Source organism: Heterocephalus glaber, unplaced genomic scaffold (genome assembly GCF_053883595.1).
Source record: "Heterocephalus glaber isolate CG9 unplaced genomic scaffold, H.glaber_assembly_v1.0 deba00001472, whole genome shotgun sequence".
NCBI classification, from domain to species: Eukaryota; Metazoa; Chordata; class Mammalia; order Rodentia; family Bathyergidae; genus Heterocephalus; species Heterocephalus glaber.
The window spans coordinates 10618688-10636756 of NW_028258315.1; the positions used below are offsets into that span (position 1 = coordinate 10618688).

At 41.8% G+C, this 18069-nt stretch overlaps 1 protein-coding gene across 2 annotated transcripts in view; it reads right to left on the reverse strand.

Moving 5' to 3' along the window:
- Elovl2 (ELOVL fatty acid elongase 2) overlaps positions 1-13844 on the reverse strand; it is a 62013-nt gene extending 48169 nt beyond the window's left edge. The window contains exon 1 of one of the 2 annotated variants that reach the window (XM_087181772.1): positions 13690-13844. In XM_087181772.1, coding sequence (XP_087037898.1) covers positions 13690-13692 — 3 coding nt within the window. In that variant the 5' untranslated portion in view covers positions 13693-13844. Of the gene's footprint in view, positions 1-12847; positions 13176-13689 lie in introns of those variants that run through there. The other variant, XM_087181771.1, reaches the window with a different exon arrangement.
- Positions 13845-18069: the final 4225 nt, after the last annotated feature.

Here is an 18069-nt window from a genome sequence, read left to right on the forward strand (position 1 = left end):
CCGCCCTGTCTACCTCAGGCAGGACCCCTATGTCTGCTGTGGACTGGACGGCCGGGCGGCCCTGGAGTGTCTGCACACCGCGGCCGACTGGGCCATGGTCACCTGCAACCTCTCCTCTAAGGTCATCGAGTGGTGGAGCTGCCTGCAGGTGCACCGCAGGGATGCAAGCGGGAGCGGGTGGACATGGGCCTGCTCTACCTCGTGCTTATCCTCCCAAGCTGCCTCACCCTGCTGGTGGCCTGCACTGCCATCATCCTCACCTTCAAGAAGCCTCTGCTGCAAGTGATCAAGAGCTGCTGCCACTTTTCCACCATATACTGACTGGCCACATGCCAAGAGTAGTTAGAAATTTGCTTCTTGAGGTAGGCGTGGTGGCACATGCCTGTAATCCCAGCACTCAGGAGCCTGAGGCAGTGGGATTGCAGAGGGAGGCCAGCCTGGGCTACATAATGAGTTTCAGGCCAGCCTGAAGGGCATAGCGAGACCCTGTCACAAACAAGCAAACAAGAAGTTGCTCTTTGCATAGAAGGAGACTTTCTTTGCTAGATTTTAAAGTCTATTGCAGAAACCGAATCTCTTGAGTTGAGGATTAAATTAAAATATTAAAATGTTTCCATCTCTTTGTCCCCTCAAGTCCTTTGTGTACCCTTGAGATTCATCTTTATAACCCTGGTAAAATATTTATTAAGAGATACTCTATGAAAATAAAAGACAACATGCCTCAAATATATTAAAAAATAAATAAAATATGAATGGTTTATAATACAAACACTTTTGAAGCAAGCATATATGAACTATAGTTCAGATTTCATTTTTCCCTAATCTAACAGAATTTATGTTGCCTAAAAGAGCCCAAATGTCAGAAAATGAAACCTTTCCACCTATTCTTCCTAGAAAACATCCTGAGTATTAACATTTAGAATCCATCATCATAAAGATATGAGGATTTAAACAATGTAAATATACGTAAATTAATCAAGATAGTCTCAAAAATATAATTTCAAGCATAGAGAAAAAAGGATTGTAGAGATGAATATGATTAAGTTTCTGTGGGTAATTCTACTAGTTTTGAAAGTCTTCTAGCAGCTAGCTTGCAGATTATGAGGGACTTTGTATGTACTACCTTATCTCACCCAATGTTCACTATGTGTTACGCATATTTTATAGATAACTACACCTACATTTGGATGACTAAACAATTAGCAAGATGTGGAGCAGGGAATAGAACCCAAGATTGTGTGATTAAAGAGAGAATGTTTCAAGAGTTAACAATATGAAAATAAGTTAAAAGAACTGACATTGGGCCGGGGATTTAGCTCAGTGGTTCCGCCGCCTGCCTTGCAAGCTAAAGTACCCAAGTTTGATCCCCCATACCAAAGCAACAACAACAAAAAGAACTGACATTATCAGTTGAGCCCTTTTCTAACCTTCTTATCCAGGTTCTCCCAGCCCCATTTATTAAGAAAACTGAATTAATCTTCCTAAATTATGCTTTCATCATTTGACAAACCTAGCCATTCTCTGTTACCTACAAAATCTAGGAGAAATGTCTCAGCTTCAAATCTAAGACTCATCAATATCTGACTTTACTCATCTCCCTCTAATATCAAACCCATAATCCTGGGGCTAACAGACTTCACCCTTTCAAAAGGAACTTACTGAACATCTAATGTATCTCTCTGTGAAGATACAGACTGTCTCAAATACACCTATCATTACTTTCTGGGGCCACCCCCAGGAATCTCCTGTAAATGGAATGTTCTGCTTAAGCCTATGTTCCTCCTTTTGCCCACATACCAAAATCCAGCCCAGTCACAATCCAGTGTTGATCCCAACTCCTTCGTAAAGCTGGCACTGAACATTTCCTGGGAAGCAGCCCTTACCTTCTGAACCCCTAGAGCATTTGATTTCACATCCGGATGCACCTGACTCCTGGCACAGATCCGAAGCTCCTCTTTCAGACTCTCATCAAGTAGTCTGGCTGTTTCAGCCCGGGGACGCGCATTTAAACACGTCTGTCAGACTCCTGGGACCACATTCTGGTGTCAGACACAACTTTAATCTCAGTTTTGTTAATCCTGATGATTTTGGCTCTTAAATTATAGCCACCTCCAAGAAGATCCTTGATTTCTTAGCATGAGAAAGAATTACAGTACACACGCTGTAGTTGAGACTGTGTGGAGGAGGGGAGAACACACACAACTACTGCAATTATATTATGAGACCAGGTCTTTCTAGTGGATAAGATGCAGACATGGAAGCACATTTACAGGCCTGAGAAACTGGAAGGCTCACTGCTGACTTCTGAAGCCCACAATAGAAGAGACAAAGGAATATCCATTGTGCTACAGATTTCTTGAAGCAGACTGTCTTTTTATTTAAAGTGACAGTGCTTACATACTACCTGTTAATGAGCAGAACTGAGTATGTGCTCAAAGAATGAAACAATGAGTATATCTGATCAAAAGGTAACTCAGGCAATGTATTTACAGATCTTCTTGAGACAACTTTAAAGAATAAGATGCACAGAGCATATTTTTTTCATTCAAAAGAACAAATGCAAACTATTAATTCCAAAATTTGCAGTAAGGACTTAAGACTAATAGTCTTAAAATACTTTTCTATCTTATAGGAGGCAGGCACTGATAAGATTAGTACAGTATTCTTTTCAGAATGTATTACAACAATGATATTTCCACTACTTTTTAAATTATAGAAGGAAACCAAATTTTAAAAAGGAACCTGGAAGCATTTTGGTAGCAGTGGCAGGACTTTTAAGAGACTGATGTCAAGACCATGCTACATTTAATAGAGAAACGTGGCTTACAAAACAGTGAAAAACTGGCATGGTTGCTTTGTACTTCTGAGTCTGAAACAGACTTCAGGCAATAAATTTCAAAATGACTTGTGAGGCATGTCATTTCTTATTAGGAGTCTGAACACAGCAAAGACAAAAGGAAATAGGCAATGCTTTCCTTGAAAATACAAAGGAATAATAACTACTGCCAGGCCTCTGGGGAATGGAATGTGAAACAGCCCCCACAATTCTGACTGGGTTGTCCTGCAGGAAAGTACAGCCGGCTGCGTGCTCCTCTGACAGGGCAAAGCACCCCTCTCAAGCATGACTCCACCATAAACAGCCAGGATCTGATTTCCAAGACTCAAGGAAGTGCAGATCCAAGACAATGGAAGGAAAGCTGGAGAATGGGAGCAGCGCTTATCCAAGTGTAGGTTTCCTCTTCTTGTGTGTCTGGAAAGCACCCCATGGAGCCGTCCCAGAGGAGCAGCAGAATGTCAGGAACAGGACAGAATCTCCGGACACTAAGAAGGGCTCAGCTTTGGTTCTGCACTGTGGACACATTGTGTCTTCTCCCTAGGCATGTGCTAATTTTTAATTTCACTCCTTAGTGCAATGCTCAATAAAACTTTTGACCTCTAACTAATCCTAATGTCTGTTAAACCCCAAGCTCTCATTAACCAAATTCTGCTTAGTCACACAAAAAATTCAACATATTTAAACCTTTAAATTGTTCAAAAGAAAATCAAATGATTAAATTCATGTGCAAAGCTATTGTTCTGACTGATGTCTTACTCCTGTGTAGTTCTACTAAAAAACAGTGACTACCATTCTTCATTTGAAAATTACTTGCCTACTATGTAGGTGCTCCCTCACCTACTATACTAACCCTTATGATATGTACATGTTCCATGATCACCTCTATTTCTATTAACACTTTCCTTGCATGCTCCATTTTCTGTATATACAAAATCGAAATTTAGGTTTTATATGTTCAATGTGTTTAAATATATGTGTATATGCAAAAAGAGATACAAAGCAGCTGATACCCATAATCCAAAAATCCAAAGTTCAGAATCCAAAATTTTCCAAATCCAGAACTTTTTGAGTGTTGACATAATCCCATACATGCAAATTTCACAACTGACCTCATGTGAAGGTCACAGGCAAAACACAGGCATATAAAAACATCGTATAAAATTACCTTCAGGCTATGTGGATAAGGTAGATACGAAAAATAATTTTAGGTTTAGACATGGGTCTCATCCCCAAGGTATGTAATGCATTTGCACATATTCCAAAATCTGAAAAAAATCTAAAATACTTCTGGTCCCAGGTATTTCAGATAAAGTGTATTCAACCTACATATGTATATAATCATATCTATCTAACCTTGTAATTCATGGAGAAGAAACTATCTGGGGAAGGCACTGACTTTTCCATTCTTATGGATAATAATGGAAGAAAGTACTACTGCTTTTGTCAAATTTATATGAGAAGAGTACATTTGCACTGCCTAATGGATAAAGCTATATGGAATAGTAAAAAGGTATTACTTTTGTATCAGAAGGTTCAGACTTTGTTTAGTATGTGTACTTAAACAAATCACTTATGTTCTTTGAAATTCAATTTTCTTACCTGTAAAGTAAGTATCCTGCTATAAGATTTATTTTCTTCTGAGGAAAGCTTTAAAAAAGTTAATGTGTACAAAAATGTATTAAAAAACATTTAACTGGCTGGGGATTTAGCTCAGTGGTTCTGCCACCTGCCTCACAAACACAAGGTCCTGAGTTTGATCCCCAGTACCAAACAAATAAATAAATAAATAACATTTAATTGATGAATACATACAAACTAGTATATAGACTAGGGTATAATAATACTGTATATACTGGAGTGTATTTCAGTTATAACTAAATGCCAAAAATGTAATTATATATAATGTAAATAATTTTTCAACAAATTAGCATATCATAGCTTTCTTTATACTATATTAAGATAATCATTTTTCATTTCAGTAATAACTTAATACTATAATTATAGAATTTTGCTGTGTAAAAATAACCCGTCCCCATTTCCATGTGTGTAACACATGGAAATTGAACAACACACTTCTGAATAACCAATGGGTCACAGAGGAAATTGAAGAAGAAATCAGACAGTTCCTTCAATTAAATCACAATGAGAATACAACATATCAGAATCTATGGGACACAATGAAAGTCTTATGAGGGAAATTCATAGCTGTGAATACTCAGGAAAACAGAGCAAGCCCAATTAACCTGATGCTGAACCTCAAGCTTCTAGAAAAAGAAGAGTAGGACAAACCCAAAGCTCATACAAGGGAGGAAATTATAAAGATCAGAGGAGAAATCAATGCAATGGAGACTAAGAGAATGATACAAAAAAATCAATGAAGCCAAGAGTTGGTTCTTTGAAAAAATAAACAAAATTGACAAACCCTTAGCCAACCTTATCAGAAAAAGGAAAGAAAAGGCCCAAATCCATGCAATTAGGAATGAAAAGAGTGAAATTACAATGGACCAAGGAGAAATCCAGAGGATCATCGATACCTACTTCCAGAACCTATACACCAACAAGATGGAAAACACAGAAGAAATGGACAGATTCCTAGATACATATGAATTACCACAGTTGAATGAAGACCTAAAAATTCTAAACAACCCAACATCAATCAATGAAATTGCAAACGTAATTAAAAACTTATCAACTAAGAAAAGCTCAGATCCTGATGGCTTCACTGCTGAATTCTACAAGACATTTAGAGAGGAACTACTGCCACTACTGTTTAACTCTTCAATGAAATTGAAAGGGAAGCAATACTCCCAAATTCATTCCTAGAAGCAAGCATTACCTTGATCCCCAAAGCAGAGAAAGACCCAACTGAAAAAGAGAACTATAGGCCAATCTTACTAATGAACATAGATGCAAAAATCCTTAATAAGATACTGCCAAATAGAATGCAGAACATTATCAAGAAAATCATACACCCTGACCAAGTGGGATTCAGCCCAGGGATTTAGGGATGGTTCAACATATGCAAATGAATCAGTGTAATACACTATATCAACAGAGCCAAGGACAAAAACCATATGATCATCTCAACAGATGCAGAAAAAGCATCTGACAAAATGCAACACACATTTATAATAAAAACTCTACAAAAAATTGGAATAGATGGTCTCTACCTCAATCTGATAAAAGCCATCTATGAAAAACCAACAGCCAATATCATACTAAATGGCCAAAAACTGAAATCCTTCACACTAAAATCAGGAACAAGACAAGGATGTCCACTATCACCACTCTTCTTCAATACAGTTTTGGAAACATTAGCCACGGCAATTAGACAAGAGAAAGAAAAAAAGGGAATAAAGATAGGAAACGAAAAAGTCAAAGTGCCATTTGCAGATGACATGTTACTCTATATAGAAGACCCCAGGAACTCCACCAAAAGTCTTCTAGACTTAATAACCAATTCAGTAAAGTAGCTAGATACAAGGTCAACACACAAAAATCAATAGCTTTCCTCTACACCAACAACAGACTCACTGAGACAGAAATAGGACAAACAATTCCTTTCACAATAGCATCCAAAAAACTGAAATACCTAGGAATCAACCTAACAAAAGAAATCAAAGACCTCTTCTCTGAAAACTATAGCACTCTGAAAAGAGAGATTGATGATGATATCAGAAAATGGAAAGACATCCCCTGCTCCTGGGTAGGAAGGATCAACATAGTGAAAATGCCCATACTTCCAAAACTGCTATATAGATTCAATGCAATCCCAATTGAAATCCCAGCAGCATACTTCACAGACCTGGAGAAAACAACCCAAAAATTCATTTGGAACAAGAAGAGACAAAAGCAATACGAGGCAACAAAGACAAGGTACGGGGTATCACAATCCCCAACTTGAAACTATACTACAAAGCCACTGTGATAAAAACAGCATGGTTCTGACAAAGAAACAGGCCTGAGGACCAGTGGAACAGATTAGAAGATGCAGAAACAACTCCAGACACACTCAGCCACCTCATCTTCGACAAAGGAGCCAAACACCCTCACTGGAGGAAAGATAGCTTCTTTAATAAATGGTGCTGGAAAAATTGGGTTTCAACTTGCCAAAGATTAAAACTAGACCCATATCTCTCACCATGCACTAAACTAAAATCAAAATGGATTAAAGATTTAAACATTAAAACAGAAACACTGGGGGACAACCCACTTTCCGGTCCCCCTTCTGTCTTAGGCAGAAGTTTTCTTTCTCCCAATAAATTTTTCCCACTCTTAAAAAAAAAAAAAAAAGAAACACTGAACCAGCTCGAACAGAGGTTAGGTACAACTCTTGAAGACATTGGTGTAGGAAAAGATTTTATGAACAAAACCTCAGTTGCCTGTGAACTAGCATAAACAATCAACAAGTGGGATCTCTTCTTACTAAAAAGCTTCTGCACAGCAAGAGAAACCACCAACAGAGTGAAGAGATAACCTACAATGTGGGAAAAAATTTTCACCTGCTGTTCCTCAGACAAACGTCTACTATCTAGAATCTATAAAGAACTTTAAAAAATCAGACCTCCCAAATTTAAAGGCCCAATCCAAAAATGGGTATCTGAAATGAACAGACATTTCTCAGGTAAAGAAGTAGAAACAGCAAATAAACATATGAAAACATGTTTAACATCACTGGTCATTAGAGAGATGCAAATGAAAACAACACTGAGATTCCACCTCACCCCAGAAAGAATGCCTGCTATCATGAAATCAACCAAGAACAAATGCTGGCACGGCTGTGGGCAAAGAGGAACCCTGCTCCACTGCTGTTGGCAGTGTAGACTGATGCAACCACTGTGGAAATCAGTACGGAGATACCTTAAAGAACTAGGACTGGAAGTCCCATTTGACCTAGCTATTCCCTTGCTGGGTATCTTCCCCAAAGAATTAAAGGAATCATACCACAGTGATATATGTGCACCCATGTTCATAGCAGCACAGTTTGTAATAGCTAAAACTTGGAAACAGCCCAAATGCCCATCAACTGGAGGCTGGATAAAGAAAATGCAGTTTTTTTATAAAGTGGAGTACTACTTAGGCATAAAAAATGAGAAATTAGAGACATTTATAGCTAAATGGATGCACATTGAGGCGATACTCTTAAGTGAAATAAATAGGACATACGTGTAAATACCAAATAGTTTCTCTAGTGTGAGAAACTGAAAGCATAAATAAGGACTAAAAGGTATAATAGATAATGTGAAATAGGAAGAAAAGGAGCAAAGGGGAAGGGAAAGTGGGAGGGGTAGGGGAAAGGATAGAAGGGAATGGAATTAATATGAGAAAATGAAAAAATGGAAACAAAGTCTTCGTAAATAGGGAGGGATGGAGGAGTTGAAGGAGAGCAGGGGAAGCGTGAAAAATAAGAACTAAGAGAGATTATGTAAAGGTGCAAATTTCCAATGATGAATGTCATTATATTGTATACCTAAAGTGTACCAATAAAATAAAAAATAATAACCTGGCCCCTTCTACAAATTATAAAATACAAATAAAACTAAGGAAATGCATGTACATTTTAATTTCAATAAGAACATATGATGAAATTATATAGATTTCATTGTTTAACAACAACATAACTTGGCCCCTTCCTCAAATATGCTTGAGGTGTAAATTAAGCTGTAGGCATACCCATTATTACTGACTACAAGGTTACACAGGTAGATGTGCATTGCTGAAGCAGCTAAATTACAGAAGCATCTCAAAACTGAGCTGTGACATATAATGCCAAATATATCAAGAGTGCTATTTGAAGGAACTATACTGTAGTTTTGCAGAGCAAATGTTCATTTCTCAATACACCCTCATAGATAAGATGTGAAAAGAAATGTCAGTTCAGTGGAGTCAGGTGTATTGACACTTCAGTTTCTCAAAAGCAGTTGCAAGCATTTATTGTATGATGAAGTGTGATCAAATATTTAATTTTTCAAAAAAATTATTACAGTAAAAGACACTCTGCCATTAATCCCCCTGAAAATACTCCCATTTCAAACACACCATGATTCTTGCCACTTTCTGAAGTGGATCTTTTGTGGCTGCCTTCACTTGCACTGCTATGTCTAATGTCCTAAATCAACTCAAAACGTTTTTTTGTGTGTGGTCATTTTGATTTTGAGAAGAGCCAGAAGTCCCACAGTGCCAGAACTGGTGAATAAGGTAGATGAGGACACATGGTAGTGTTATTAAGAGTGAGCATCTCTCTGTTAGATGGCACTGGGTAGCAGCATTCACCTGATTACACCCCATAAGACACTCATGAAAGAAGGCTTCCAGAGCTGCTTTAGAAAGTGGCAGCACCAATGAGATAAGTGTGTTCAAAGAGAGGAGGTGATTCTGAGGGGGATTAGTGACAATGCGTCTCTTACTGTAGTAATTATTTTAAATAGGGACTTTCACCATACACCTCAGATGTCAAGCTCGATGCTTGATACACATTACTGAGCAACCCAGCCAAAAACCTCTGTCCTTGTGAAATGTGCATTCAGGTAAGAAGAAACAAACACACAATATAATAAATAAGCACAGGACCAGAAGGGTCCAAGGATATGCAAATGAGTAAACTGTTTATGTGTTGTAGGGGGAAAGCAGAGCAGTACAAGAGGATTCGGTGCACCCAAGTATGGCAGGGCAGATTCCAGCGCTCAGGGGTTGCTGTGGGTCTAATTATGAAAGTATTAAGACAGAGCCAACTCTCCAGGGGAGGATCCACTGGCCAAAAGGAACAGCCAGTGTTGCAGGTGTGAGGCCGCATTTAAGTTTAACAAAACACTCGTGTGAAAAAGACAATACCCCAGTCTGCAGTGAGTACAGTAAAGAGTATCTCAGAGTGACTTGCTCAAGGGACTAGAACTGGGAAATGATAAAGCCAGGATCAGAAATGGGTTTTCTCCCTGGGTGCTCCCTTTACCCATATTGTGCCTCTGGTCATGGGGCACAGAGAACATGTTTCTTCTAAGCCCTGTGGACACCAGGCATCGTCTCTGTTGCGATTATTGTTGCTGTTATTATTAATTGGCTTCACTGACGCCTCTTGGAAGGCAGAAGCTCAAAGAACTATTTTATTTTTCTTTTTTTATGGATTTTTCTTCCCCCTTTTCGTGGGTGAATCATCACAATACCAGTTATCAGTCAAAGTAATTATGCTTCTTTGGATATTTGATAAAGGGAAAGTATTAAACATAGAAATAACCTATAAAACAGAAACTATAATTTAATACGAAAAAAGACTGAAGGAAGAATAGAGAGAATGTGGGGTCTTATCTTTTGGACGGAGAACTACATTTTTCAAGACAGGCAGGAAGTTAAAAACTTCCTGACGAGGAAAGTGGAAACCTATAGAAAAGACAAAAATGGCAAAAAGACTGAAAAAATATTTTCAAATAAAAATATAAGGATATTAGGACAATAAACATTTTTTTAAAAGGAGTGAGAATCAGATTTCAGACATAGTAGACTGAAGAGCTGATGGAACTACTGGTGGCAAGAGGGGAGAGGGAGAGTGAAAGATGAGTCTGCTGTCCGTGTAATGCTAGGTTTAGGGTGGCACTGAGGTTCTCACCAGTAAAAGGGCTCAGGAGATAAGAGGCAAATTTGGAAGATATGTACATCTAGGGCTTTTCTGTCCAAAACGAAGGCCTCCAATGCATGCGCCTAGTGAGCAACTGAAATGTGACTAGTCAGAACTGAAATACAAGTATAAACACATGACAAGTTGTGAATTTTATGAAAAATGTAAAATACCTTATTATTTTTGCATTGATTACATGTTGAAATATTCACATGGAGTGGTTTAATAAAATACTTATTTCATTTATCTCTCTTTGCTCTTTTGTGTTTGAGACAGGGTCTTGCTATGTAGCTCAGCCTGGCCTCACCTCACAGAGAGGTAGAAGGTGAATCAGAGATGCCCTTCTAAACTGTCTCTCTCTGTCAAACACCAATACAGAAGAAATAAGAACACATGCTTTTAGGGGTGGACATTTACTGGGCACTCCAAGCGCTATGCCAGACACAAAGTCCATCTTACCTGTTCTTTCACAAAACTGAACAAGACAGTCTTACAGTCTCTTATAGAAGAAAACACTGTGGCCCCAGGTCACACAGTAAATGTTGGATTTCAGATTCAAACTAATGAATTAACTACACAGGGTCTCAAGCTCTAAGTTGCCACACCTATTCTAAAACAAAGTATGCTACTTATTAAATAGTTATGATTTTAAAAGCAATATTTAAACTACCAAATAATTAGCATATTGTCAGAGTCAGTGATACTGGGCGAAGTCCTAATTTGAGAAGACAATACAAATGTGTGAACGTGTAACTTAAACTATGATGAACTACTCCTGTTGGCATATTTTTATCACGCTGGGAAACCGCACAAGTCTCCAGCACAGCTTCCTGCCCTTTACCAGCATCTACTCCTAAAAATTAACCCTCCAAGCCAACTGGCACCTAATTGTCCAACAAGGATCACTGCAAACCCTCAACAGCAGAGCCCAGTTTTCTGAACAGAATTAGAGATATCAATCCACTTAACGTCTATGAAATCCTTGAACTTTCCAACTGACTAAAATATTTTGAAGGAACTGGATTAAAGTGCAACCTTTCGTTGAAGACTCAAAAATTGCTGGGCATGGTAGTGCACCGCTGTAATCACAGCATTTGGAAGGCTGAGGCAGGAGGAAAATGATCTACATAGCTAGTTCAAGACCACCCTAAACTACACAATGAGACTCTATCTCTAAGGGAGAAAGGGACAGAGGAAGTGGCGAGGAGGACGGAGAGGGAAAAAGAAGAGGGAGGGAGGGAAATAGAACGAGGGAAGGGGAGGGAAGGAGGAGAATAAAAAATAAGACTCACCCAACTGGGTATTTTAAAAATGAATTTTATACTCTTTGAAAATGCTACACCTTCAAGGAACAGAAAGAAAAAAAAGATTTCAAATTTTGACTAAATCTTAACATTGTAAAATCTATAAATATGAATTATAATCAAAAAATTAGTTTTAATTTCAAAGACAGGCTTATCTTTCCCCTTTACCTTTAATTTCTACTGCCTATGTGAACAAGATGGCCACAGAACTGCTGAACTGTAGAGTCACAGCTATTTTCAAAAGCTTATGGAAATTTTATTGAGTAGTTTGTTTCCAATTATAAGAGACACACTTCCCTAGACAAACAAAGCACTGTCATAAATTTACACTATGGAAATGGAAAAAACAAAGAAATTTGTAGGAAAAATGTTTATTCTGGAATAGTAATTAGCAGAGACATCTTAAGAGGCAGTGATTCATACTGGACATGAATTAAAGGGGTCTCTCTGAACTGACCCACTGGTTCATTTAGTTAATTCTGCCCTCAACCCTTTCTTCGTTCAATGCTCCATTTTTATAAAGTGATAGAATCTGGATTCAGATATTGTTTTTAGATGCTTTTAAAAGAGGACTATCACACTTGTGTAGGATAAAGCTTATAGGAGCTTGCCTTGGTTTTGGCTTTTTTAGGTTAATAATTCCCACCTTTTCAACTCAGTTAAGGGGACGTCCTTGGATGTCCACTTACTCTCTAAAATTCCCACCTATACTTCGGAACAAAGGTTCAGATCCCAAAGAAAAGAGACAGTTGGCCCTCAAACGCTTTGTCCACTCCTACGCCAAGATATCAAGCTCGTGAAGCGCCACCAAGCCCAGGAAGTGTGCACCTATACTACTGAGGGCCACCAAACTGAGTCCCCTTCAGCAAGAGTATCTCGCCTTACCCAACACCACTTAGGCCTCTCATGATCACAACTGTTAACTCGATAATGACTACTCAGTCATTCCACGGTGCCTGCTGCTTCCCGCATGTTCATTAGCATAAAGTGCTTTACCGGGTTAATCTTTAACATGAGCACCTACTGTGTGCCAGGCACTGTTGGCATGGAAACATAGCAGTGAACAAAATGACAAAAATCTCTGTCTTTGAAACTTACATTTCGGTGGGAAAGATACTCATAAACGAGATGAAGGAAAAAACACGCAGCACACTCAACCATGAATGCTGAAAACAAAATAAAGCGGGGGGGGGGGGATATGAGCGTGGGAGCGGTGGGAAAGGTTGCAATCTTAGATAAAAATGATCAGAAAAAGGCTCCACATAACTGAGCAAAAAGCAAGTAACGGTAAAAATCCAAGGCTGATGAGTATCAGGTGGAGGAGGGAAAGAGTAGGAAAGAAGATGAGCACATTTAACAAGCCCAGAAGAGCACAGCTGAAGACCAGTGCTGCTTTCACAGTCCGCCCAGGACGGGTCCTTCGAGAGTCCGCAGAATGCAGTTTGTCCCTTTGTAACCCAAGGGCCGGGTTCCCCCGCCCGAACTCCAGCAGTGCCTGGACCGGGGCCGGGACGGACCGCGCCCACGGCGGAGGGGCACCGGCGGGCCGGAGAGCGGGGTGTGCGGGAGCGCGGAGCGCCGAGGCCCCGCACGTGGAGCCGAGCGGCGGCGCCGGCCCGACCGCGACACGCCCCCGTCAGCGCCGCGCGGCCCGGCCGTTGGGGCCCAGCCCTACCCGCCGGGGTCGCGCCTGTCCCCGCCGGGGCCCGGGAGGAGGAGCGGCGCCGCGGGTCCCCCGATGTCCCCGCATCCCCGGCGACCCGGATGGCCGCGTGCGTGCAGCAGGGAGGCCGGGAGGAGCGGGACAAAGTTGCCGGGCGCCGCCCGCGCGCCCCCGCCGCAACGCCCGCCGCCCGCCGCCCCTCCGAGCCGCGCCGGTCCCAGCGCCCGCGCCCGAGCGGCCGGCCGCCGTTCCCGCCAAGAGCGCGGCCCGCACTCACCATGACGCGCGGCGGCGGTGCGCTGTCCAGGGTGGCTGCGTCCCTCTGCCCGCGCTCCTGCCGCGCCCGCGCTAGTCACCCACGCCCGGCGCGCCGCGCGTACGCCGCCCGCTCCTCCCTGCCCCCTCGGGCCCGCGCCGCGCGGCACCGCTCCGGGCGGTTTCGCCCCGCCCAGCCGGCCCTCGGGGCTTCGCGGGCCGCGGCGCGAGGACCGCGCGGGAGCAGGCGAGCTGGCGCCCCCCCCCTACGGCCTCGCGCGCCCCCTCCCGGCGCCCTGCCTGTCCTGCGCGGGCGCGGCGCCCCCTGCCGGCCGGGCGGCGATTTGCAGGCCGAGCTGTCCGCACGTGCGCTGGATGGCTCCCCAGGCTGGCGGCGGCCAGGCGAGGACCCACTGTCCCGGGGGAGGGGGCGATGCCGCGGGAGCCACGCGAGGACAGGGCAGCATAGAGGAGAAGGGCTTGTGGTTTAAGTCGGGCTTCGTGGTGTTCAAGCGCGCGTTAGGAAGAATGACTCCTGGCTACGCAGGTTTTTGATCCGAGGCATGGGATGGGAGCGCATCAGCTTCAGCAAGAGACCACGTTTCCTCCAGAGGTGCTTATGACTCCAGTGCTTAGCTCGCTAAACAATCCTCTGTGATCAGAATGCCTGGGTGCAGTTCTGGGCTCTTTAGCGTGTGTGTGTGTGTGTGTGTGTGTGTGTGTGTGTGTGTGTGTGTGTGTGTGTAAATGAAAGACGTGTGTTATGTGACCTTTCTTCCTTTTTAGTCTTGGGTATGTGCTTGATTTTTTTACTTGGCTTCTGTGGCAAACTTGAGGTGCACCCATAGGCAGTCACGTTCCTGGAGCCGAGAAAACTACACGGAGTGTGCGGAGGTGACTGACTAAAAGCACTGGCTCTGCAGTCCACGCCCGACTTGGGCCGGCGAGCTTGCCGAGGTTTGTGGGAGCAGAGTGAGGAGCTACCAGGTCCCAGGCTGAGTCCTAACATCACACAGCCACCTTGTATTCGATTTCCCCTGTTGGAGTGGTAAACATCAGGCACATATTTGCTAAGAAGTAGACAGCAGGTAGGTATTTACTAAGACTCATACAATGTCAGCAGTCGCACTCCCACATAGTGGCTGTGTGGTATAGGGTTATTTACCCAGCCTCTTATGCTCCAGTTTCTTCATCTGTAAAATAGTGATAAAATAGCACCTGTTGTCATTAGGATTGAATTAATAGGAGCAAAACTCTAGACTGATTTGTTATTGATTTGATGCCTCTGAGACTCAAGAAGTGATATTCTATTTAGGGCTGGCATATAAAGTGTCTAGAGGGTCAGAATCAAATGATTCCAATTTCATTTGTTCACATTATTCATTCAACAAACATCTGAGTGCTTATTACATGCTAGGCATTGTGTCAAGAACTGGGGAACTAACACAAACACAGGCCCTGCCATTAGCAGTTCTCAGGATCTATGATGATCTATAATATATTATGACATCTAGACACTGGAGGGAAATTTTTCTTGGGCAACAGTATTATGGGATGATTTTAAAAAATATTTTCACATTTTTACATGTATTGATTTATATTTTTAAAGCTATAAAATTTATGTCCACATGCTTTGGATATTGAACTAATAAAAATCCTGGATCTGAATTTCACTGTCATTAATCTGCTGTAGTAGAACCTAAGTATTTAATCTAAGTAGTGGTTCTCAGATATTATTGTGTATACCTAGCACCAGAGGCTTGAATACAATGCAGATATCTGCAGCCCTTCCTGGTGGCCTCAGGTGCAGAGAAGGAGTATGAAATTTTAAGAAGCACTTTAATTAACGCTGAGGCAGGCAGGTTGTGCATGGACCACACTGTAACAGAGGAGATAGAGTTCCACCAGCTGCTCATGGAAGGCTTTAATTAACTCTTCTAACAGTGTCAAGGATTTTCTCCACAACCCCGTGCTGGGATAAAACCTGGGTCCTCGAAGGAAAAACAAAAATTTTAAGCGATAACCAACTTCCAAACACTCTGCTGCTCTTGGCTTGTGGGAGTTGTACCTTGCTAAGCACCCAAAGTTAGCATGTGGAAGGAATGCTTAAACCTTGGATTATCCTTAACACTTCCACATTACCATTTAGCCTGATAATTGTTATTTTTATCATCTAAAAACACATATCAACTCACAAGACCAGAAGTACATCTTAAAAAGGACCTATATTTTAGCCACTGGTGCATCCCTGTAATCCCAGCATTCTGGGAGGCTGAGGCAAGAGGACAGCAAATTTGATCTCAGCACGGGCAATGTAGTGAGAAAGGGGAAGGAGAAAGGAAGGAAAGGAAGAGAGAGAGTTTGGGGATGTAGTTCAATGCAAAGAACTCAGTACCTCAAAAAAATTATGTCTTTTTTTTTTTCTGGTACCAGGGATCGAACTCAGGACCTTGTGTTTGCAAGGCAGGCAGAGTGCTGCTGGGAGCACTGCACTGTAGATCACTATGGCCAGGCCTACCTCGCCTTCTCCCAAAGATGAGGCAGGCCCCCACGGGAGGAGAACAGGTGACAAGAGGGGTGGAGCAAGGCCTGGGGAGAAGAGGACTGTCTTCCTCCCAGCCCATTCACCAGAAAACCCTCAAGCATGATGTCCTGCAGACCTTAGCTACTCTCCCGGCTCCAGTTATAGACTAGCCCCTTTGACCTCCCCTGAACTTCCCTTATCTCTAGCACTATAAATAAATGCGGCTGCATTTGCCTGGAGTCTTTTAGGGCCCCACCTGGCCCCACCTTTGTTTCTCTTTATTCTTTTGTAACTTTCTTTACCCTTTCTTTATTCCCCACCAGCATTTCTCACTCCACCGACCCTTCAGCCAGGAGGGCCAAGGCAAGGTGCCATTGAGCTAAATCCCTGGCCTCTACTTACATCTTATCTATTTCTTAAAATACTGCTTTATGGCTTTCTGCGTCACTCAGTAAAGGAATGCAGGACACCAGAAATGCTGGAAGGTGTTTTTTCTCACCAATATTCATTAAAAAGAAAAAGGAATGTTTTTACCTCTATAAATAGAAGTGGGAAACTGCTTTAATGGGTATAACTGAGAAAGAGCTGCTCACTGATCAATAAATAGATTATGCCACCACTAATATGACTTTACAATCCTTTTCCTCTTATTTATTTTCATCTATGTAGTGCACAAAAGCTGCAATCTGTGCTTCTCAACTGCAGGACAAACCCATACTGAGCACATGTGCAATAACTTAATTATAGATGAATAGTGTGTTAGGCACTTACAGGGATGTAGTGCTATATACAAAGTGATCATTGACATAATCTAAGAATCTTAAACCTGAAAATAGAGAGAAGACCCTCTGTTTCTTACATTTTACTGGTAAGAAAGTATATCTCAGGGAGTCAGGAAAGACTGATAACTGATGGAAGATAACATCAAGGCCTAGATCTCTTGAATACTGGACCAGTTTCTTACGGATTTCACTGCCGTCCAGTCCAGTGCTGGCTTCCAGCTCGCAGCAGCACCACGAAGTAGGAAAAGTTGGTATTTTGTGAGCCTAATCCCCTTGTTTGCATGATTTTCTTGTGAAGCGTCCCTTCTTTTGACACGTAGGCTTTTTTTTTTTGGTACCGGGGATCGAACTCAGGTCCTTGCCCTTGCGCAGCAGGCGGTGAAACCACTGAGCTAAATCCCCGGCCCCCTAACCTTTTTTTTTCAGTACTGAACGTTGAACCCGGGGCCTTACACTCTACCCTGAATTATACCCACAGCCTAGCATGTCTGTATTTTATGCTGAAAAGTCATGCACTAATGCTTTGTGGTGACTTTAAACCAATCTACTACTTTTCTTCACAATAATTGTATTTTTAGGTTGATAGTAGAAACAGACTCTGGAAATCCCATCTTTTCCTTGGCTATATACAATACTTTGTATTAAGAGACTTCTCTGCACCCGTGAGTTTAGAAGTAAAACAGTAAGGTAAAGAGTCAACCCAGACAGAAGCACACTCAAACAGCTGAGTTATCACCAACAGATTTATTGGAATCTTTTATTTGATAGGCTCAAGGTTAAGGAAGTGTGTGTGTGTATGTGTGTGTGTGTGTGTGTGTGTGAGTCCTAATGAAGGAGTGTCATGAAGAAATAATATTATGATAGAGTAATTTGGGGGGAGTATTTAATCAGGATGGTCAGGAAAGTTCTTGCCAAGTAGATAATATCTGAGTTTAGAACTCAGTGACTAAAACAAGCCAACTGTGAAGTCATGAGAAGACCAAAGGAAAAATCCTTCCAGGAAGAGAAAATAGTAAATAAAAACACCCTGAGATGGAAAAATCAGGGGCTTCTTTGAGGAACAGGAAGATGATACCCATGTCTGGAAATGAGTCAG